Source organism: Tupaia chinensis, unplaced genomic scaffold (genome assembly GCF_000334495.1).
Source record: "Tupaia chinensis unplaced genomic scaffold, TupChi_1.0 Scaffold000567_1, whole genome shotgun sequence".
Taxonomy (NCBI): domain Eukaryota; kingdom Metazoa; phylum Chordata; class Mammalia; order Scandentia; family Tupaiidae; genus Tupaia; species Tupaia belangeri.
In genome coordinates this window covers 1,559,156-1,583,794 of record NW_006160080.1, presented here as the reverse complement: position 1 = coordinate 1,583,794, position 24,639 = coordinate 1,559,156, and the positions used below count along the sequence as shown (strand labels likewise).

Below are 24,639 nucleotides of genomic sequence, written 5' to 3'. Positions count from 1 at the left end.
CTGAACCTTCATTTGTACACTTGAATGGATTCTGGCTGTGCTGAGCTGATCAGATTGCCTCTCCCAAGATGTGGGAAGGAGTTCAGTTCAGCCTGGGCCCTGCACAGCAAGAACAGAATCTCTGAGCTGAGGGTGGTAAAAGTCTTCAGAGAGAAAAATGATAAAAGTTATGACAAAAGAGAACAATCAGAAGGAACTCAAAAGGCTTGCAATCTTCTCTTTCCATCCATTCCTAACACGGGTTTCCATGAACTATTTCTATAGTCTTACAATAAAGAATATGATTTTGCCTAAGCTGATTTTTTATTTGCAACCCTTATTATTTAGGAACCCTAAATAATGCAAAGATTGGGTCAGTTACAAACTCATAGGAGCCAGTTACAAATTCAGAGGATCCCTAAATAATGCAAAGATAGGGTTGGTTCAAAATTCAGACACCAGTGTCAGGCCCAGAATACCTTTTAAAGATTCAGCAAAGATGATCAGCTTGCCTTATCTTCTTGAGAACTGCTTCTGGAGTTTGACCCTTGGGTCCTCCTAACTTTTTACTCAGTCTTCCAAGCTGGGCTTTAACTAGCTTGGTCTCCAAGGAGGAAGATAAGGGAGTAACAGTAGAATATAAGCATTAGGAGACATTTATTTTGTCCAGCTCCATTGTGTGTCATGCTATCGATTGATTCACAACCACAGCATTGTGAGGTACTGTCCACAACCACTGTCCAAGTGTAGGTTTTCCAGTAGAGCAGCCCCCAAACCTACCCTTGTTCCTACTTGTTTTTAGTAACACATTGCCCACAGTTTGAGCTGGGTACATGGTCACCCAATTAGAAACAATATTTCTCTCTTTTGTAGGAAAGTGAGACCATGTGACTAAGTTCTGGGCCAATGAGATCAGAGAGTAGTATGCCACTTCTGAATTGTTCCCTTAAAATCACCTGCATTCTGGGAACCAGCAGTTAGCGTAATGGCTATGTCGCTGGACTCCCACATAGTCAACCGCGGTTCGTGTCCCGGACCCGGTGGCTTAAAACTCACGCCGGGCGCGTGTGCGTGCGTGCCCAAGATCCCAAGAAGAGAATGGAGGAGAAGGGATTGCGGCGTGACCATCCCCCCTGGGGGGTGATTTCTCGCTTTCTGTCTCTATGTCTCTCTCTGTCTGTCTGGCGAGCGCACGCGCCCTACAGTGAAAATCTCTAAAAAAAAAAAAAATCACCTGCATTCTCTCCATTTGTTCTTTCCTCCTTTGACATGCTCACATTCTCAAAGCCAAAGCCTTCTAGAGAAGGATGGTTTGACCAGAGCACATTCCAGAGTGAGCATGTCAATGCTGAGCCTTGCAACCATAGGGATAAAGACAATCCCCAAAAGGATCTAGAACAAGAAGACATGACGCATGTGGGCTTCTGGACAGACCTACTCTACCCTTCTGGACCACTCACCAACTCAGACTTTCACATAAGAATGAAATCAGCTGCTTTTATTTGAGCCATCATTACCTGTTTTTTGTTCAAACCGATGAAACAATATTTTAAATAATTTTTATGGTTTCTTTCAGTGAGAAAATTCTTAGCCTTCACCCTTGGCCTTGATTTCTCCTAAAGGAATTCTGAGGACAGTTGCTAAGAACTGAACTTTTATTGCTTTTTTTGTACTTGGAAATGACAGGCTTCCATCAGGGATGCCAATAATCAATAATCTCACAGACATTCCAATACCACCAACCATAAATTAGTAAGAGAAAGGGACCAGCAGTTAGCATAATAGCTATGCTGCTAGACTCCCATGTAGTCGACCGTGGTTTGAGTCCCCGACCTGGTGGCTTAAACTTAAGCCAGGCATGTGTGTGTGCCGGCCCAGGATCCCGAGAGGAGAACGGAGGAGAAGGGACTGCAGTGTGGCCATCCCCCCTGGAGGGTGATTTTTGGCTTTCTGTCTCTCTGTCTCTCTCTGTCTTTCTGGCGAGTGCACGCGACCTATAGCAAAAACCTCTCAAAAAAAAAAATTAGGAAGAAAAAAAAGAACTGCAATCACACTGAGAGCATCATGCAAGCCAAACCCACCACAACGGCTGTTGGGAAAGGGCTGAGGTTGTTCAGGGCACCTCCTGGGCTTACAGGGATGAGCAGAAGCAGGGTGGCTAACAGAGGCTCAGCCAGAGTGCTGCCACACAACACTCTCCATCTCTAACAGTCCATTGGACCTGTAAGGCCCCTGTAGCAGAGCTATGATGGGTCTTGAGCAATTACATTTACCAGTTAGGCTGAGGTGAAGTCAAGTGACAACAGTAGGTTTCTGCCTCACCACCTAACTTAATTTCACTGCAGAGAAACTGAAGCAGGTGATGGGTCTTCTCAAAGTCAAAGCCTTCTAGAGAAGGATGGTTTGACCAGAGCATCATTGTCTCAGTCCCTGGCCATGTCTTCAGATGCCTACACCTTTCCTCCAATACCTGTTCCAGCTGGTTAGATATGTATTATGGAGGTTCTGCATGTGACCAGTCTATGCTGAGATGACTGATAACAGAGATTCTTTATGGGGATATTTTTAAACCATAGACCACATCTACTGAAAGTTGGGTATACAGGTCTTGGAGCTAGCCATTTGCTCTGGGGAGACATGACATGAAACAGGCAAGGGAGAAAAACTGCCACTTAAGTACTATCTTCTTCCTAGGACAATAAGAGCCAGCACAAAGAAGAGGGGTAGAAAGGAAAGGGAAGAGAAAGGAATAAAACAAAACTTAACCAAACAAAAACACCACAGCCTATGTTTTGACTGCTCCTTTAGATCAGGTTAAGTCCTATAGCTTATAAAGCATAATATGTCACTGGGAGACTTTAATCCCATCACACAGAGATGAGTATGGTAAGATTTACAACCATAAAAGTCTACAGGTGTGAGTGGAAATGTAAACACACTTACAGCTGTGTGTGTGTGTGTGTGTGTGTGTGTGTGTGCGCGTGTGTGTGCAGAGTCAAAGGGAAGTTTCTGATCTCTCATTTATCTGTTCTACTTACTTTTGAACTGCTGAATGGGGTTTCACGGTTGCTACAGAAGCTGGCCCACCTACAGTGGTAGAAGGCTCTTGGTTTTCTGCAGCTTGATTTTCAGATCTGAATTTCCTACGAATAGGTTTCGATGGTGGCTGAGAATATGGTATATCCTGTAGATTAAAAAAAATTTTAATTAAATGCCACTCCACCCATCATGCTAATGCCCCACATTCTTCCAAGGTCAGTCTGTCCCCAAGATCAGCCAGGTGCTCTATTCAAACTCCACATCCAAGGACATGTGGTTGATTCAAGGCTTGGCAAGAATCAGAACTGGAGGAAATCAGGCATCCAATTCCAGCAGCCACTCTTCCTTCTTCTTCTTTTTCTTCTCTTTTGTTTTTAATGATTACAGTTTATTACCTTTTTTGTCAACTGGAAGGAGATGGGAATCAGAGTTGGTGGGCTCCCTCCCTCCTTTCTCCTTCCTTCCTTCCTTTCTTTCTTAGTATTTCAAGTATTGCATTACTTCTTGTCATTTAAAAGTCATGTAGACCTTATGTGCATCTCATACCATGGGCCTTTTCTAACTGAAGATAAAATTAGTGCCTACCTCACTGAATTTTTTGTAATATAAGTTTTGAAGTCTGTAAAGGCCTTAGTTATATACACTCATCATTCCCCTGCCCCCCTAAATGAAGTCAAACAAAAGTGCCATAGTGTCTTCTAGAAGTAGAGAGTTGCCCTGCCTCATTGCGAACCCTAACTCATCTGTGCTCCCAAACCCAAGCCCCACTCTCTTTGATGGGAGAAGGGCTTAGAAGAGAATGGGGAAAGAGAAGAAGAGGGTGAGAAGATGAATGGAGAGCATGATTACTGTATGGTGCTTACTGGGAAAACAGAAGGTGACTCAATGGCATGGCTGGACAGAGGTAGGATGCAAGGAGGAAAGAGACCATGGGACAGAGACCAAGAAGATAGGACAAACCCACCCCCAAGAGATGCTCATGGAGGCTAAGCAGGTGTGCGAGGCTTTGGTAAAAGCATGTGTCCCTCCACACAGCATTGTTTGATCTTGCCAAAAGCAAGACCACCATGCTTAGCTGGGAGGTTGAGGAAGGGAGTACAAGCTCTCAGTAACATCAAGAAGGGTCAAGCCTAGGAATCTTCAGGACCCTCATCTTCACAAAGAGTTCACAATCTAGGACATCAGGTTCACTAATATTTCAGGACACAGACACCTTAAAATGATCGATCTGCTAATAGAGGCAAGAGGTCCAGGGGTGAATGACCCAAACATAATGTTGAATGAATGAAATCAAACACAAGAGAATATATTTTTGTCATTTGATTCCATTTATATAAAGTTCAAAAATAGTCTAAACAAATCTATGGTTTAAAAAGCTAGTTTATTAGTTATCTTGGCAAGAGGAGTAAGTGATTGGGAGTCAGCATGCGGGTTCTTTCTGGGGTGTTAGTGAAGTTCTTTTTCTTGATCTAGTCAGTGATTGCACATGAGTCTGTTTACTCTGAAAAATCCATCAACCTGTGTACTTACGATCTGTGCCCCTTTTAAAATCTTATTTTTTAATTAAAATGTTCATTTTTAAAACTGTATTATGAACACAATAGCAATAAAATTAAAATAATCAAGTCAGAAAAAAAAGAAGTCCAGGGGTGGGGTTCATACCACCACAATAACAAACCTTACCTTCTTTGCCGGACTACTTTCTGCAGCCTGGGAAGGGGCTCTGTTCAGCTGTGGGAGTACCTCAGCCTCAGATGCTTGCTCAGACTGTAGTGAAAAATCAGAGAGAGGATAGAACTGCACACACAGCTATCTAAATACAGAATGCAGAGTAGTTAGAAAAGTAGACAGTAAGGAGAACTGACTCAGACCAAGTTGCAGCCAGGCATGGTTAGGCCTAGTAATCCTTGGAAAAATCTTCCACAGACTCTGCTATTCCCTCCTTTGAGATGTTCAACATAAGGAAAAGGGATTGTGGGGATTTCTTCTATAACTGGATATATGTATTGCTAGAAAATCAATGTTTTGCAAGATCGAACTCAACATTAAAAATGACAAGGCTTATCAGAAAAACAGAGTTAGAAAAGAACTTAAGATTTAACTCAAGCACTAACAAAACCAATCATCATCACCATCATCAACATAAAACACACTGCCATTTTTTAAATTCTGAATTCCTAATAAGGAAACACTCTAGTAAATATGGTTCTTCAAAAAATTAAAAAGTTGGGGGGGGAATATGGTAGAAGGAGTAATCAAAAAAGTTAAGGCTGCTGCGGTTCAGAATCAATGACTAAATGCATGAAAACTGGCAAGTAAAGCCCTCAAAGCACTTCAAGACAGAGCAGGAACCACAGAGGTAGGTGGAAGGACAGAAGGTGACTGGATCCATGTGTGGCTCCCTACTTCCTGAGGCTTGCTACCCTTGACTATTAGAGTACTTTGCTTTCAGCTGTTACAAGCCAGTGATACAAAACGTGCGGAGAAAAAGAACAAAGCAGTAACCCATATATGAGCCATCGTGACTTCCTATTAAACTAAAGTTAGTCCTCTATTTACCCACAAACTTATCCACGTTATAGAAACAACAACCTGCCTGACTATGTCTACTTCGTACCTAACCCAGCCCTCTCAACCCTCATGCAGAGCATGGCTTCCTCCAGGCTCTACTGAAATGGCTGGTTTCCAAGGGAGCTTCCATTCTTCCATTTAGCAGATTCTGACCGCCTCTTCTAGTCTCCTCCTCGATCTTCTGCCAAGGTCAAGGAACACCACCCTTGACAATCTTTTGAAAACTGTCTCTGCCACTGGAAAAACTGCAATCTCCAATTTGTAACCATTCTCTCTCCTCTTATCCTTCAAATGTAGGATTTATCAAGGTTTTGTCTTCAGTTCCCCTGGCCTATTTTCCCCTCTCCACTCATTTTTTTTCCCCAGAGGAATGCCACTGCTCCCACATCTTATCCCAACCAGCTCCTGGTTTCTTCTAAAACCATTACACAGGCATTCAACATGCTTAATTTCAAGTTCCAAGTGCTTCTTAAAGCCACCTCCTTGGTATTGAGAACAACCATATTGTTTTTGTCATTGCTGTCACTGAAAGATACTATGATGCACAGAGCACTTACTGTGTCATACATTACTCAAGTGCATTGCATGGATTATCATATTTCATCATCACAACCCTAGGAAATACCTGCTATCCCCACCTTAGTGGTGAAGAAACCGAAGACCAAGAAGCTAAGGAACTCACCCAAGATCACAGACAGGAAGATCTGAATCTAGGCCTGAGGGTTATTCATTCGAGACATAGTTATTGAATGGCTACTGCAGGCAGGCCTTATGCTAGCACTGGTACTCGAGGATGAAGAAGACACAGACCCTGCATACATAGAGCTTGAAGTCTAGTGGGAGAAGCTGAGAAATGACCAGGCAAGGGTGCCCCAATGGATGGTGATGGGAAAGCCTGGGGTCGCCAGAAGCTGTGGGTTGGCAAAGATGCAGGAAAAGGTGGCATCTCAGCAGAGGCCCAAGTGGTAGGCAGGGTGCAGACAGCCCCAGGGGTGGTGTGTGGAGAAGGGGAGAAAGGAGGCTGAACAAGTGATTGCCACGAGAACATTGCAGCTGATGCCCAGGACAAGGAAATGGGAGGAGCAGGTACAAAGGGAGTTCACTTTAAGGCATACAGGGTTGGAAGTGTCCAGGAAACACCCACGCAATGCTGTCCAGAAGCCATTCATTGTCAGAAGTCTGAGGAGAGCAAGCACTCACCTCACTTTCCCTGGGTGTTCTGACAAATGGAGTCACAGTCAAATCTAAACGTCGGTTTTATTAATGGCAAAGCAAAGGCCCAATAGCTACCCAAATCCAGGGCTTCCAATGAACCATGCTGAACTCAGGCCCCTCGTTCCCTTTCACCTGCAACTCTACTGCTTGAAAGGCAGATATTCTGGTCCCATATCTATTCATGCAGCCTCCTACGGGAAGCACAGTTGCGGACCGATGCATTTGCTGGGCAGGCACAGAGGAGGGACAGGCCAGGCTCTCTGTCTTTCACCCATTCCATGCTCCTTCCCTCCCTGGAGAGACCAACAAATCCTCCTTCTCTTGGAAATACTGACAGAGATGATAAACTGACTCTGTTTTAAACTAAATGAGAATTCTGAGCACCACAAAGGTGTTTCTGTTTTTTTCATCTTTTTCTCTTAAAAATCTCTAAAACACAAACAGCAGTGGGGTAGAAAATGAGAAGAATGAGGAAGAAGTTGTAAGATGTGCCCCAAAATGTGTTTTCATTTACAAATTACCTTGCTGAAGTTGTACACAAAGGCCTGGGTTTTTAGCACTAACTGGTAACAGCCAACTCCAGGGTCTTATGCCAGGCTGAACCCAACCATCCATCTCCTTAGCCAGAAACTCAATGGTTCTTCATCCCTTCCTGCCACTCCATGACAGATCCTGAAAGGATCTATCTTGTGAGCATTGAGGGGAGCAAATCTCTCAAGGGCCCTGAAACACAGGCATCAGGAAGGTCGCAGGATAACGCAGAGCCTGTCGGAACTAGGAATTAGCCCAGGAAAAGATGTGGAAAAGAAACCAGCTTTGTGGTAAGGAAAAACTAGAGATGGGATTTAGACATGCAAGAGTCCCTCTTCATGATAAGCTATTTCACTTTCCTTCATGAAAACAGGGTGAATGGAACAAACCAGGGAGGTTTCTTTGCTATTTCTTCAGATTTTTAAGTTACCATAAAAACAGGAGGCCTCAGTGGCTCCCCCTTTACCCTGTGCATTTGAGAAAGGGTCGGGGGACAAATGTGCCACCAGGGCAATATGGTCTTGTCCAAAAGTTTTGGTTTTCTGAACTTAAATCCAGTGCCCATCTCTTGTGAAAGAAACTAACATTTGGATTACAATGAATACTACAAATGGCAGTCCTACCCTCACGGATCAATGTGTAACAACATGTGCCCAGCCAGGATGCGGTAAGCCAGGAAAATGTACTGTCAGCAAAGACCTCACTGAAACTTGAGCTCCATTTAAAAATACATGCCTTAGTTTGATTATTAATACTCTCCTACCCACAAATGACAAATATATTTTCATTCTAATTTGGTGATGAAAAGCCTGGATAGTTCACGTGGACTCAGAAAGTGCTGCCACTCAGGGTGTGGAGAACTGCCTTGGGCTCTGCCCATTCCCATGGGGAATGAGACAATATGGCCCCTACTCAGCTGGCTTCCTGTATATAGACATAGGCCCAGAGAGGCTAAGAACTTTGTGCCTCCATTTATTCAGTTACACAGATGTTTATTTGGTGCCTTTGATGTTTCAGGGACCATGGTAGGTGCTAGGGACATAAGTAGGAGAAAGTCAGCTGTAATAGATGTTGTGGTGTCCCCACCCAAATCACTTTAGCTTGCCTGGTACATCCATCCCTCAGCATCTCTGAGTGCTAACTATTAAGGACTCATAGCTGCCCCATAGCTGCCTTCTTCTCTAGAGAATAGTCCTCAACTATGGGAGCCCACTTTCCACAGCAGCCCACAGACACTGACTGACTTACAGAAGGATGCAAAAGGTTGGGGACCAGCAGATGGTGTGGAGGTTAAGGTGCTGGACACTCTCACATGGCTGACCACAGTTCGAGTCCTGGACCTGGCGGCTTTCTTTCTCTCTCTCTCTCTCTCTCTGGTCAAATTAAAAAAAAAAATAAATGATTAGATAAAAATAATTCTTTAAAAAAAAAAAAAAGGATGCAAAAGGATAGTTTCCTGCCTTTAAGGAAGGAAACTCTGTAATGCAATTTAAGTACCAGAATCCTCCCAGTGTGCATCCGGCAAAGGCCAGACTGTACCTGAGGCTATATCACTACCTGACTCTTCCCCCTCCTCCTTCCCTCTTCTTCCCTCTCCTTCCCTACAGTAGTTTCTGTTGCTGCTGCTGCCAACAACTTCTCTGCGTGAATTTATTTACTGGCTTCTTTTAAAACCTCCTGGACAAAAAGCACATTAAAAATCAGTCATTATAATAATTAAGGCAGATTAACACAATACTGAGAAATTAGGAATTGTTCGAAGTTCTTTTTTATTCTCTTAGGTTGTGGTGAAAAGTCACGATGAATTTTTGCATAGAAAGACACAGAAAATTTTCCGACAACCTAATATTTCTTCCATGAGACAGAGAGAAACAGAGAGCCAGGCACCCCCAATGGGGTCCTCCTACTGCAATTCACTGCTAGCTTCAGCCAGCCTGGATCATAGGCACATGCATGCACCCAGTGTGCACTGAGAGACTTTGGGATGAGAACCTGGGACTTTCCCATGTGGGTCCAGCACTGTGGAGCACTGGGTTACCAGCGTGCTACTGGGCTGGCCCTGGATTGTTTTCTAAGCAGTTTAAAACAAACATGTCTAGGGACCAGCAGGTAGCAATAATGGTTACATTGCTGGACTGCCACATGGTCGACCACAGTTCAAGTTCCGAACCCTGTGGCTTGAAACTCACACCCTACATGTGTGAGTGTGTGCCCAAGATCCCAAGAGGAGAATGGAGGAGAAGGGACTGCAGTATGGCCATACCCCCTGAGTGGGAAGAGGGTGATTTCTTGCTTTTTGTTTCTGTCTCTCCAACAAGCGCACATACCCTATAGCAAAAAAGACTCTCTAAAAATAACAGACATTCTCAGATTTCAGTTCCACTGAGTCAGGCTAGCTTTACAAAGGTTCCTCTGCTCCCATTTGAGTCCAAGTGCTCATCAAATCTCCCATGTGGGCCACTGTGAAAACTTCAGAGGGTCTTCTTCCAGCCTTCAGTTTCTTGCCCAGTCTGATCCACCCTGCACACCATTGAGAAGTAGTCTTATCAGGTACTAGCCCATCAAAATGTTTTCCTCAAAGCCCTTCAGTGGGTCCCCAAGGCCCAGGGCACATGGCACAAGCCCTTAGCCTGTTATAGGTCTTCCAGCATCTGGCTTCAGTTTACGCCTGCATCATAACTAGGTTAGTTTGCCCGTATGGAACCTGCTCCAGGCACATAAGCATTCCCTGAATCTTCACATACACCAGAATTTTCATCTCAACTCAATTTTGTTTGTTCTAGACCCTCTAGTTCAGTGGTTTCCAAACATAGCTGGTGCAGGAGAATTATCTGGGGAACTTTTATAAATTACAGACTTCTAGACACTACCCTAGACTGCCCTTGTCAAAATCTCATAGGGATGGCGCATTAGAAACTGGTAATTTAACAAGTTCCCTAGGCGATGTTTATGTAGCCAGCCTAGACAAACTGGGGGCCACTTATGGTCCAAACTCTTCATTTCAGAAATGAGAAAACCAAGTCTCCAAGGCCCTCATCTAGACAAGGCCACAGGTGCTCTTGCAAAAACCAACCAGGCTTCTTAATTGTTTTCTCATCCATTTATCATAGAGGCAAAAGGGCGTATTTCACATGATTCTATAGATAAATATTTATAGAAGATTGGGCAAAGTCTTCAGCAATAAGATTTTGTTTAAAAGTCAAATTTTTAGCAGGAAAAAAAAGTGAAATCTCATTATAAAAATAAGTCTAATTGTAGAACTTTGCCAAGGTATGAATAATTGGTGACCTTTTTCAAGTTTTCACTATTCAGGCTATTGACAGATTTGAAATAGAAGCTTGAGCTTCATTTATCACCTGAGAATCCAAGCAAATCCCAAGACTGGAGATTACAGAGGTACCGGCTAAATTCTAGGCAGATAAGCACACAATTTTGTTACTGTCTCTAGGGGCTTTCCAGTACCTCTCATGGTTCTAAATGTCCTCTGGTGCCTAATATTCACCTGACCTCCATCTCTACCATGGAGGTCACACCAGAAATCCAGGTGGTCAAACCCAGGCATAGAAAATGCAGAATCAATGGCAGGAACACACTGGCCTCAGCAAACCCTACTATTCCACAACCAGCCTCAGAGAAAGCGAGTAAATGCAGCTTCAAGGGAGTCTCAAGGACTGAATTCTCTGCAAGATTACTAAAACCATGATCCAAGGTACCTATGAGGAATGAATGGTGCTGAAATGTAAGCACCCAGAGTACAAGATCTGTGTCTTGCTTCACTATCATTTTTCCAGAGCCTATGGTGAATGCCAGCAAACAGGAGGTCCTCTAATCAATATGTGGATTGAGCCAGCAATAAACACAATGCTATTGTGTGCTTTTCCTAACAGGAAGTCAAGAATTCATCCCAGGGCAACTGAAGCCACAGAGCATAGCAGTTACAGGGTTCAGGCCTTGAGGTCAAATTGACACTTAGTGGATAAGCTAGTCATGTTCTTAACCTCTCTGAGCCACAATTTCTTCATCTGCAAAATGAAGATAATCCACCCAATGCACAGCATCGAACCAAACAAAAAAAATCATGGCAGAATCCCCTGGGGATTCCTGGACCCCACTGCCATATGGGCAACACCCACGAAACAGACTTACTGTTACAACTGTAACAAACTGTGGGTACTTTTATTTTGTTCTAAAAGACAAATATTCAGATCATTTGCAGGATTTTATTTCTCTGCTTCCAATTCCTAGCAATAGAACAGAGATCTGAGTCAAGTCTGAGCCCCACTCTCTACATCCTTATCTAAAGCCATAACACCAGCTAGAGTCAACAACATGAACCTCACAGAGAAGGTGATCTGTGGCAGGGTTCTTTTGAGAATCATGTTTTCCATGGATAAGGTTGGAGAAAGAAGCCCTGTGCATGCCTCTTGCCAAACCAAACAGAGCTTTACTAAACAGGCATCCACCACCATCACAATTCCAAGGCATCTCATTATAAGGCCTTTAGAAATCCTTTCTGCTGGTTCCCCACCCCTGACATATATTGACCTGGAGAAAATAATGAAAGTACATAAAAATTTCAAAGCACCTCAAAGGCCTGGCCTCACTGATATTTTACCACCCTTACAACTTGAATTCCTTTCCTGGTTCCATTGCTCTGCATCAAGTGATAGAGTGTTAGGATAACATTCTTGCCAACTCCTGAAAGTTCACACTTAGACTGTGATAAATGTCCCCTTTCGGTTTGACACAGTTCTTCCTGCACAAGCTAGGCCCATAAGTAGAATGTGACTTAAAAAGAAAAAAAAAAAAACACATAAAATTATTTGATTAGGAAAAGCTAGAGAGGGAGCTACACAAATTATGTAAGAGTTAGGAACTAGCCATAAAATAAATCCAGCAGTGATGAGGATGTGGGACTGGAATGGGAACACTACTGAGAGAGTGCAAATCAGTACCAATACTTGGCACAACTGCTTGGCAGTATCTTCCAAAGCTGAACGTATGTCCATTCTAAGACCCAGAGATTCTACTCTTAGGTATATACCCCAGAAAAATGAAAATATGCATCCATCAACAACTTGTCTTCTTCTGTGAATTTCACAGAAGCACTATTCATTATTGCCAAAATGTGAAAACTACACGTATCTCCCCCAGTAGTAGAAACCAGTGACACATTCATACATACAATGGAATACTATACAGCAATGACCTACAACTACCTGCACTCACGTCATTTAAGGAAAAGCAGTCAGATACAAAAGTAGATACTGGGTGATTCCACTTACATAATCTTTGTTGTTAGAAGTCAGAACAGTGAGAACCCTAAGAATAGGAGGTGGTGACTAGAAAATAGCACAAAGGGGGCTCTGGGCTGCCAGTAACATTCTGTTTCTTGATTTAGGTGCCTATTACAAGCATGTTCTCAGCCTGTGAAAACTTACTGAGTTGCACATTCAATGTGCACTTTTCTATGTGTGTATTACACTTCAATAAAAAGTTAAAAAAAAATAAATCCAGTAGAGCCCATTTCCTGTAATGTCGTTAAAGTGCCACCTAGTGGCAGAAGTTAAATGTAAACGAGGGAAGTTTCATCTATAGCAACTTCAAAAATAATTGCCCCATTTCTAACAGTACATTCTGGAACTGGCCTGAAATAGTGCCCCAGACGCCTAGACTAAGATCATTGACATGATATATACGAGAGGGGTAAAAAAGCTCTCATCACCTAGCACCCAGAATCCTGACACAAGGATTAAACAGTAAGTAAAAGCTGTCTATATTTGCATGCCCATCACTCTCCAATTCTGCTTGTGGCCAGCATGGCAGGAGTATTTACAACAGAGACAATACAAAGACTGCAAATTAGGGCTCCCCCGACCCAGAGAAAGTTTACCAACATACCAATAGGTAATAGCTACAAAACTTGGTGGGTAGAAGTATTTAGGAAAGAATTGTGACCATAAATAATAATAATAATAATAATCTTTATCCTGTTTCTCTAGAAAGGCTTGTTTCCTTTCTCTCCACCTTCAGGATATTCTGCTATGGTAAGGCCTAGTATGGTTCCTTCTAATTATACTTGAGAAATACAGAGGTGAGAAGGTCTACCCACTACAGGCCTTTGAAGCTACTGGTTCGATAAGAGGGCCAGATGGTAGCACAGTGGTAATGCAACTGGGATCACATGGTACTGGGCATGTAGGATACACACATGCCAGTGATCTGGTCCAGCTGAGACTAGGGGTAGATCAGGGATGCTCTCTCTCTATGTCTATCTTTCTTTTTGTCTCTCTCCCTCTTGTGGAAGAAATAAACCTTTTAAAATCTTCATGTTATGATTACATTTTTTTAAAAAAATATATATTTGCTCAGAGTTTTGTTAGTAAAAGCTTAAAGACAGGTCAGACAAAGGTCCTCAAGAAAAACCATAAGCCATAGACACAGGCATCACAATCCTTAGGTTAGAAGATGGTGGGTCAAAAGGATGACATTGAGGCTGTCCATCTTCCCATTGATTTTTCTTCTCATTTCCATTATTTTGATCTATGACAGGATTCTTCTGGGACTTATGTTCCCTGTTGGGAAATGCTGAAGAAAGACATCTATGCATGCCTCTTGCCAACTGATTCTTCTCCTTCTCATTTCCATGATTTACAGAAACAAATGACAATCTAGATTTGGCCCTATAGGCTGTAGTTGGTCAACTCCTGAAGTAGCCAGAGAACCATCTCATGAAAGGTCACAGTAGTGGGTAAGAACGTGGTTTTGTAGGCCAGTCCAACATTCATTCTGGACTTACGACCACTGACTTCTGACTACCCTAAGTCTGTTCTATGATTTCCAATTAGATCCTGCTTCTGCAGCGATAATTGTAACAGCTAATTGTTGGTGAGGGTTGACCATGTGCCAGGCACTTATCATTTAATCATCTCAATAACCCTATCAAAATAGATATACTGTCCTTCCTGTTTTAAAAATAGTAAGACTGAAGCACAAAAAATAAATAAGTACCTTGCCCAACTCACAAAGCCAAAAAAAGGCACAGATAGGATTTGAACTTGAATCCATGCTCTTAACCTCTCTGTTAGAAGGCACTCCTGAGCCCAATCCCTGGCTGTCCTCCATTGTCCATTTCCATAATGCGACTGCACATCTAGGCACTTGCCCATCCTTCTCCACTTATACAAATGCTCCTCCCATGACCCTTAGGAGTGCTTCTTGTCGTCTGTCACTTTGCAGTGGGAGTATACAGAACTTGCTGTGGGAGATGTCGGGGGAAGTTCTGAGGTTCTCTATGCATGAGTTCACCTAACTGCAGAGTGAGGCCAGCAGCAGAACCTATCACACACACGTGGCTGTTACGAGGAGATGAGGTAATATTTGTAAAGCACTTAGAGGAGCATCTGGTACACGAGCACTATAAGTGCTTGCTAAATTCATCAAATAAATGAAGAATCACAAAGCCTGCATGGCTTGTGTACTTTTAAAATCGATGTTGAAATGTACAAATAACAATCATTTATTATGCAAAAGTTCTTTTTGTTCCCTTTTCAAAGGCAGGATAAGGGCCACATTTGGCCTTTTGCTGCATCAAGTACAGTCCACAGACCAAAATATGAAGGCTATTTTGGCCAAGATGAATGTAAGTCTGCACTAGAGAAGGCACTTTAAAAATAAGCAGTTTAGATTAATGTAGAAAATTTTCATATTTAGAAAATTATTAGTGGGCACAGAGATTGGAGATTCTCATCAACTTTCGCCGTAGTTAATTTTGGTGACATGCAGTGAATGATTTTTCTCTCTAAAGGCTTATCATTACATTTCTGGCATTTTTCCAGAAACCTTTTCCATCCCTCCTCTTCTAGAAAAGCAGGCTGTCACCTACTATGTGGGAGACTCCAAGGAACTCACTTCCGTTCTCTGAATCTCAAAATTATACCTAATGACAGATGTGAGCACCTGAGCACAAAAGTATTAACGTTAAAAAGACTTAGGCATGCTCAGAAGCAAGATAAAGGCTATTAGGGGACCAAATCTCAAAATGGTAGGCCATGCTGAGAGTTCAAAGCAGGCAAAGGAAACTGAGAGCCCCTCCACAATAGAATAGCAGAGATTAAAAGGCTCCACATGAGGCAGGGGACTGGTAGCAAACTAATTCCTTAAATGAGCTTTGGCTGGAGGCCAAAGTGGTGCTTCACTACCTGTAAAGCTGCGAACCAAAATGAATTCTATGAAGGCACTCAGGGCTGCCCACTTAGAAAAGGAACAGGAAGCAGACAAAACACTGCGGGTGAGGCCTGGACTAAGCTACCATCTGGAGCCATCTGCAACACCCCTGACATCCACACCAGATGGAGGTGCTCTACCTCAAATATGAAAATTGCCTCTACACTAGTGGCCGTGATGTGGGCTTGTGAGATGTGGTTGGTAGAGACAGACGCTGAACTGCTTTTTAGAAAAGAAGGAGCTCAGGGGTCAGCAGGTGGCATAGTGGTTATGTTGTTGGACTCCCACATGGCTGACTGTGGTTCGAGTCCCAGACCTGGTGGCTTTACATTCACACCAGGCACGAGTGTATGCATACCCAAAATCCCAGGAGAAGATTGGAAGAGAAGGAATTGTGGCATGGCCATCCTCCCTGGGGGAGATGATTTCTTACTTTCTGTCTCTCTGTTTCTCTCTAGTGAGCAAGCGCACCCTATAGCAAAAATTTCTCTTAAAAAAAAAGGAAAGAAAAGAAGGAGCTCAGAGAACACAAAGAAATTTAAACTTAAACGCAAAATAAACCTGCATAACAAAACTGCAAAAAGTATGGCAGAAAAAAAAAACTAACACTAAGGACAGAAAATTCCAAAAAGTATGAAAGAAAAAAAAAACTAACACTAAGGACAGAAAAAAAAGATAAATTCACTCCTGACAAAAATAAAAATAAGACAAGTTGAAATTAACTTTAAAACATGTTTAGAGGGGCCAGAGGTAGCATTGAGGTTAAGGTGCTAGATTCCACATGGCCAACTGTGTGGTTTGAGTTCCAGACCTGGAGGCTTGAAAATCATGCCCGGTGCCTGTGTGTGTGTGTATGTGTGTTCAAAATCCCGAGAGGAGAATAGAAGAGTGGGCCTGCGGTGTAGCCATCCCCCCAAGGGGGTGATTTCTCTCTCTCCACCCTCTTCTGGTGAGCACACATGTCCTATAGCAAAAACTGTTTTTAAAAAGCATTTAGAATCCTTAAAGTTAACACTAAGGAATGCATCCTAAAAAAAAAACAACAGAGGAGTATGAAACAAAAATAGGGAAAAGTGAAACAAGAACAGGTTGACACAATAAAGGATGAATTATAAAACCTACTCAAAGAAGAGTGACAGAGGTTTTAAAACCAAATAGGAAAATTTCTAGGCTATACATAGTTATATGAAAAATTAATAATTTAGAATATGAAGAGCTCATCCAAGGCCAGCCTAGAAAGATCACAACAGAAAAACCATGATAGACCCACAACTAGAAATAAAAGATGTACTGACAGACACGGAAATATAGCTAATTGGAGTTCAAAAGAAATCAGTAGAGAAACAAAACCCACAGAGCTATGACTAAGAGTGCTCCAAAATTGAAGACATGATTGTCCAAATGGAAAATGCATATTGAGTTTTACCTGGAATATATAAATTGAAATCTATGCCTAAACACATTACAGTGACATCAAAACAGAACACTGGAAATCAAGCTATAAAAGCCATTCTAGAAAAAAGACAAAGCCATTCCAAATGAACCAAAAATAAACTGACAGCAGAATCCTCAGCAATAGTAGCAATAAATGTAGGAGAGAAGGGGGTAATACATTCAAAATGCTGAGGGGAATCAATCTTCACTCTAAAATTCTGTACACAACAGGTCCAGCAGGTGGTGTGGTGGTTAAGGCACTGGACTTCCACATGGTCAATTGTGGTTCAGTTCTCAGACCTGGCAGCTTGAAAACCACACCAGGCACATGTGCATGCGTGCCCAAAACCCCAGGAGGAGAACAGAGAAGGGACTGTGGCATGACCATCCCCCAGGGGGTAATTTCTCACTTTCCCTCTCTGTCTCTCTTCTCTCTTCAGCAAGCCCTATGGCAAAAACCTAAAAAAAATATATTTTTTTTAATTCTCTACACAGCAAAACTCCTACATACGAGGGAATAAGAGTTTATCCAGAGAATATGGATGAAAAAAAAGAGAAACTACTAGATGACATATTTCAGCAAACTGTTTATTTGACCCTCACAATTGCTAGAGTCACTATAACTGTGTGATTATACAATATTGTAAGTCCTATCACAATTTCTGAGAGCATGGTCTCTAAAAGAGCTTCCAAAGGTCATTTTATTCTGGGTAAAGCGTTGAATGACTCTTATTCTAGTCACCATGTTGAAAGGCATCTTTTTTCCTTTTCCCCAAATCTTAATTGTAACAGAAAAATTTTTAAAGAAAAACTGTATATTTCCCACCAGAATAGCTATTTAAATCTCTACCAATCCAATAGCAGTCTACCTCCTAATGCTTAATAATAGATACTTGACATTTAGGACTGAACTGTCTAGAGACTTTCATGGATATCTCAGTTCACTCCATACAACACATATAGAATCTCCCTCCAAATATAGAAACTTAAACAACAACAACAACAAAAAAAAAACAAAAACAAAACAACAACAACAAAAAAACAAGACATAAGACTAGCTAGGCATATTATAAATTAATTATTGAAGTGATCCCTTTAAATCCTTAAAGAGAGTTACTGTAAATTCACTAAGGTGTTAAGAATCTCCAAGTCCCACTAGGAAGGGAATGGTGGCCAGTCTAAAAGTAATTCCAAATCCAACTGTAGGGAAGGGCCAATTACTATCCATCACAGACCTTCCAGATCACCCTCAGAGAGAAGAGCGCCTTACCAGCAAAGGTCTACTATACACTGTATACTTTTCTGTGTCTGTTCAGCTGCTACTCCTTTTTTCTACTATTTTCCATGTGATCATTTTAATGGATGCCTAACATTCTATTAGGCAGATACAATACCCTTAACCACAGTCTTCTTGGACGTTAACATTATCTGTATTGTTTTTATTTTTATTGATACTACTAACAGAAACATCATCATAGAACTTTTCCTTTCTTTTGAACTAGTTCCTGAGACAAATCAAAAGGCATTTTTGGCAGCCAACAAAACACTACATGCTCCTTTTTAAAGATGAAGAGAGGCAGATTCATAATAATATTTGCTATTCTAGTCCAATGTCAGTATTTCATCACTATTTCTCTTCTCCTCGAACTTATTACTATAGTCATGTCCTTCGTCTTTGGGATTTCTTATTCAGTGTTGTTTGACAATAGCAGTTTTCACATTTAAGAAATCCTTATGAGAGAACTAGTAAAACTTAAGATTCAATCAACAGAGATTGGTCTAAAACACAATTGCTTCTTTACGATACACAAATCTGGAACTATGACTAGTTTTTTGAGTAATCTATGAACCAATTATACAACTAAGGAACATGTAGCAAAATATACTGCCAATAATGAGAAAAATATATTACACAAAACAATCATTCCTCTTGAATACTCAACCTTGATAAATTCAAAACAATGTTATCTTCAGCAAAAGATAAATTTATCAGAACCTGATTTTAATTTTAAATAAAGCCTTTATTTTGACCAGAGAAAAACACAAGCTTAATTATATTCTTAGTTAGTCTGGTTAAAATTGTTTTTATGAATTGTATTTATGCTGCTGCTGCTGCTGATGATGACAATGATTTTAAGTTTGCAATAATGTGTGCTCACCAGAGAGAGCTAGCGAGAGAGAGAGAGAGAGAGAGAGAGGGAAAGTGAGAAAGCAAGCCATCAGGTCTAATACTCAAACTGCAGTGGGCCTTGTGAGAGTCAGGCACCTTAACCACCACGTCATCTGCTGGCCCCAATCTGGCTAATGTTTTTGTCAAGATTTTCAAAAAAACAAGTTTTGTTTTCAATGATTTTTCTCTATTGTTTTTCTATTCTTTTATTTATCTCCACTCTACTTATTATTTCTGTCCTGCTGCTAGTTTTGGGTTTAGCTTGCTCTTCTTTTACTCGTTTCTTAAGGTATAAAGTTAGCTATTGATTTTGGACCTCACCTTTTTTTTAACACGTAGTAATTGTACATTTTTATGGGGTAGAGTGTAATATTTTGATACATGTATTCAGTGTATTATGACCGAATCAAGACAGTTAGGATATCCATTATCTCAAACATTTATAATTACTGCGTGTTGGAAACATTCAAAATCCTCTCATCTAGCTCTTTTGGGATAAACAATCACTGTTAACTATAGTCACGCTACCATGTTACAGAACACTAGTCTTATTCCTCCTATCTAGCAGTCAGTTTTTATCTATTAACTAACCTCTCCCTATTCCACTCTCACTCCTTCCCTTCCCACCTCTAGTCATCACTACTATTTTAGCTTCCATGTATGGATAAACCTCTTCTTTTTTAATATAAGTATTTACCATAAACATCTTCTTCAGCATGCTGGGAAAAACCATCTTGTACAATGTAAAGATGTATAGTGATTAAATGTAAACAATAATATAAATAAAGATCCTATCATACAAAAATATATATGTAAGTATTTACAGCTAAAAATTCCCCTTTGAGTACTGCTATCACTGCATCCCATAGGTTTTAGTATGTTTTCATTCTCACACACTCATCTCTAATTTCACTTGTAATCTCTTTGGTTGCAAATTCTGGGGGTTTTTTTTTTGTTGTTGTTGTTGTTTTTAAGAATGATTTCATTTAACTTTATTTATTTAAATTTGACCAGAGAGGGAGTGGGAGAGAGAGAGAGAGAGAGAGACAGAGAAAGCAAGTCCCCAGGTCTGAGACTCAAATCATGGTGGGCCATATGAGAGTCCAGCGCCCTTAAGCACCACGCCACCTGCCAGCCCTGCTTTCTTTTTTTTTTAAGTGCATATGTAATTTTCACATATTAGTAAGTCTTCCAGTTTTACTTCTATGATTGATTTATAGTTTTAGTCACTTGTGGTCAGAGAAAATACATTGTATAATTTTTAATTTATCGAAACTTGTTTGTGGACTAGCATATGGTCTATCCCCAAAAATGATCCATTTGTACTTGAGTAAAATGTTTATTTTGCTGCTGTTGGGTGTTCTACAGATACCTGTCAGGTCTAGCTGATTTTCAGTGTTGTGTAAGTCCTCTATTTCATTAATGGTTTTTCATCTAGAAGTTCTATTCATTTTTTACACTGGGGTTCTGACATTTATATTATTGTGGAACTATTACTCCCTTCAGTTGTGTTTAGTTTTGCTTCATAAATTTTGGGATTCTATTGTTTAGCATGTATATGTTTATTATTATTTTTGTATTTTCAATGAATTTACCCTTTTATCAACATATAATGGTCTCCCATGTATCTTGTAATATTTTTTGTCTTTAAGTCTATTCTGTCTGATATTAGTTCAGCCACCTCAGCTCTCTTTTGGTTGCTATTTGCATGAAATAATTTTTCTATCCTTTCACTTGTAATCTATTTGTATCTTTGGATCTAAAGTGAATGTCTTAAAGATAGCATATAGTTGGATCACATGTTTTTAGTCCATTCTGTTAATCTCTGCCTTTTGACCAGAGATTTTAATCCCTTTTGAAGTAATTACTGGTAAGGAAGAATTTACTTCTGCCATTTTGTTACTGGCTTTCTGCCTTATACCTTTTTTGTTCCTTAGTCTCCCCATCGCTGCCTTATTTTGTGATTTTTTTCTGATATACCATCTTTATTACTTTCTCATTTCTTTTCTGTATTTTTTAGTTTTTTCTTTAGTGACTATTTTAGAGATTACAGTAACATCTTAACTGTGTAACAATAAAGTTTAAATTAATACCAAATGGGACCAGCAGAGGGTGTTATGGTTACATCGTTGGACTCCCACGTAGTTGACTGTAGTTCAAATCCCAGACCCAGTGACTTAAAACTCATGCTGGATGCGTGTGCATGTATGCCCAAAACCCTGAGAAGAGAATAAACAAGGGACTGTGGTGTGGCCATCCCCCCTGGGGGGTGATTTCTGAATTTCTGTCTCTCTATCTCTCTCTGTCTTTCTGGCGAGCTCACAGATCCTATAGCAAAAATATCTCTCTAAAAAAATATTAATACCAACTTAGTTTCAATAGTAAATAGAAACTCTTGTTCCTTCATAGTTCTGCATTTTTATATCATTATTGTCACAACTTACATGTTTATGCATATGTCTATTAACATAGATTTATGTTTAGAAGAAAAAGGAGTTAGAAACTAATAATACAACACTATTTGCTTTCACATTTAGCTACATAGCTACCTATATCATTTTGTGTGTGTGTCTTCATATGGTTTTGAGATACAGTTAGTCCCCTCTGTTATATACCTTAGCCATAGTTTTGCTTCCATGGTCAAACCACAGCCCCAAAACCGGTGAGTATAATACAATAAGATACTTAAGAGAGAGAGAGAGAGACACCACACCCACATATTTTTATACTGTGTGTTATTACAATTGTTCTCTTTTATAATTAGCTATTATTGTTATTCTTTTACTGTGCCTAATTTATAAATCGATCTTTACCATAGGTATGGCTGTATAATAAAAACATACTATATAGAGAGTTCAGTATTTACCAGGGTTTCAGGCATACACTGGGGGATCCTGAAACATATGTCCCATGGATAAGGGGGGACTAATGTACATTCCAGAATGGAGGACTCCCTTTAGAATTTCTTATGGAAGTCTATAAACTCCTTGAGTTTTTGCTCATCTGGGGAAGTCTCAGTCCCAGTGCCATTGTAAGAGCATAAAGTGCCTACTCAGGCCACCTGCTACCATCAGATTGGGGTTAGAAGACAGATTTCTCCTTGGTCTGTGCTGAAGCCATGTCTGCCAGCTAGGGAAGTGCTACCCTGGACTGTCTACTGCCATCATCCAAAGGTCAAGAGACCAGGCTCCTCAGTTGATGTGGTCTCTGCTGACCCTGAGGAAAGGACATCCATGGTGTTTGGCTGGAGTAGAGTAGTTACTGTCAAAAAGGTTTATCTCCAGCTTAGCTGCCCTTTCCCCAGTCCTCTGGAGAGAGAGCAGCTTTTGGGAGGGAGGGAATTTTTTTTTTGTCCATTCTCATTAGCATTTTTAGGTTGCAGGCTTCTCCAGCGCCTAGTTTGGAATATATGGAGGTAAAAAGAAAACTCAGAGCATGTGCTGCCATGCCATTCCTCAAGTCCTGTGGTCTCCAGCCAGTGCTTTTTCTTCTTTATATCTTTGAAAATCTTCTTTCTGTTATATTATGTCCAGGGTTTTTGACTGTGCTAAGCAGGGGGGAACATGGAAAATTCATCCAGGACATGTTGTCCCTCAACTGTATTTTATGATGTTTTATCTACATGAAATCTTTCTTAAACAGAAGAATTACAACAGAGAATCAGAGACCTCAGCACTAAAAGGATCCATCTATTCCAATGTTCACAGAAGAGACAATAGGTCTATGGGACTAATTAACTTAGTTTCCACCAAGTTGTAGAGATACGCAGCGGCACAGCTGGGAAGAAGACCACGGGCTGGCATGTTCCTATTACTACAGTTAGCATAATGTTGCAGAGCTTTGGTATGTTCTTTCATTATCATAGATGAAGATAAACCCTGGGTGTATATCTTCTTTCCTTAATCATGGAAATATCAATACACTGTGATTTTCAGCTAATGTACAGCATATATCATAGGACAGAGAAGAGAATAACACTTTCAAAGAAAACGAAGGTGGCATCTGAGGTGATCTATGTCTGTAAATTCACTTAATAATTTTGGAGTTTCTCATACATGCATAGACAGAAAACTACCTCTTGAAACACATTAATTTCACAATTTGATGAGTAAAAACTAGGGTGTTGTACACTGTACTTTTGAAAGCTCATAAATACACGTGATCGACACAGGCTGTATATAAAGTCATGAAGTGATTTCTGTATATCACATGAGATCATCAGAATATATTATGGCCACAGATCTCATGATACTTGATGTGTTATTGCTGAGTTTTAACTTGATAAAGAAAAAGGCTATGAACTTTTAGAAGCAGTAATGTTTCCATATTGTTTATATTAAAGAATGCTTTTTGGGGTGTGATCATGCCAAAATCCCTTCTCCTCCATTTTGCTATCCTGTCAGGATTTGGAACACACATGAACATACACTATGTGTGTTTTTCAAGCCACTGGGGCCAGGATTCAAACCACAGTTGGCCATGTGGAATCTAGGTCCCTTAACCACCAAGCTATAGGAATGGCCCTATTTTTTTTTTATTTGTTTGTTTGTTTGTCTGTTTTAAGGTTTTTGCCGTAGGGTGTGTGTCTTCACCAGAGAGACAGAGAGAGACAGTGAGAGGGAAAGTGAGAAATCACTCCCCAGTGGGGATGGGCACACTACAGTCCCTTCTCCTTTAACTCTCCTCCTGGGATTTTGGGTGCACATGCACACATGCCTGGCATGAGTTTCAAGCCGCTGGGTCTAGGAATTGAACTGTCATCAGCCATGTGGGAGCCCAGCACCTTAACTGCTATGCCACCTGCCAGCCCCTGGCCCTGTTTTGTTTTTGTTTTTGTTTTTAATTATCCCAGAGGGCACACACACATGCCAGAGAGAGAAAGAGAGAATGAGGATATGAGAATATATCCCCCAGTGGGGCCTGGTCTCACCATGAGCCCCTTTCCTTCATTCCTTCTTCCAATCAGGATCCTCTGGAATTTGAACCACAGCTGGCCATGTGGGATCCAGCTCCCTGTGCACAGTGCTTAACCACTGTGCTACGACCACCCTCCCCACCCCATCCCCACCCTGCCCAGATGATTCCACTGTTTAGCAAAGGCCAAGAGTAAGAACTGCCAGGTTAACTGAAACCCTGTTCTCCTCTCCGGAGAGAGCTCTCTTGCTGTGGGGCTCCTTCTCTCCCACAGCTCTGAGCACCACTCTGGCTCTCACTGCTACCTCCAGAACACTAAATCTCTCTTTCCTAAAATCTGGCTTTCCCAATCTCAGGAAGTTCTGCAAACATACCAGCATCTCTTGCATGCCTATTTCTTTGCATTTGGTTTTTCCTCTATAGTAAAGCTCTGTATCCTTCAGCCATCTAAAAAGAAAGGTTCTCTTGTTTCTTTAAAACTCGGTTCATTGGTCACCTTGCCCCTTCTGTGAGCCTTCTCAGTCTCTCTGAGCTTACAAGTATGAATGAACTGCTTCTTC

General features: G+C 41.1%; 1 protein-coding gene across 16 annotated transcripts in view; it reads right to left on the bottom strand.

The window, feature by feature from the left end:
* Window positions 1-24,639, bottom strand: part of REPS2 (RALBP1 associated Eps domain containing 2) — a 183,111-nt gene that overhangs the window by 17,024 nt on the left and 141,448 nt on the right. For 13 of the 16 annotated variants that reach the window (XM_006157965.3, XM_014591378.2, XM_006157969.2 and 10 more), the window contains 2 exons: window positions 4,702-4,785; window positions 3,018-3,163 (listed from right to left, as the gene is read on the bottom strand). In XM_006157965.3, the coding sequence (XP_006158027.1) occupies window positions 3,018-3,163; window positions 4,702-4,785 (230 nt within the window). The remainder of the gene's footprint in view (window positions 1-3,017; window positions 3,164-4,701; window positions 4,786-24,639) is intronic. The other 3 variants (XM_027775465.1, XM_027775466.1, XM_027775472.1) reach the window with 1 other exon arrangement.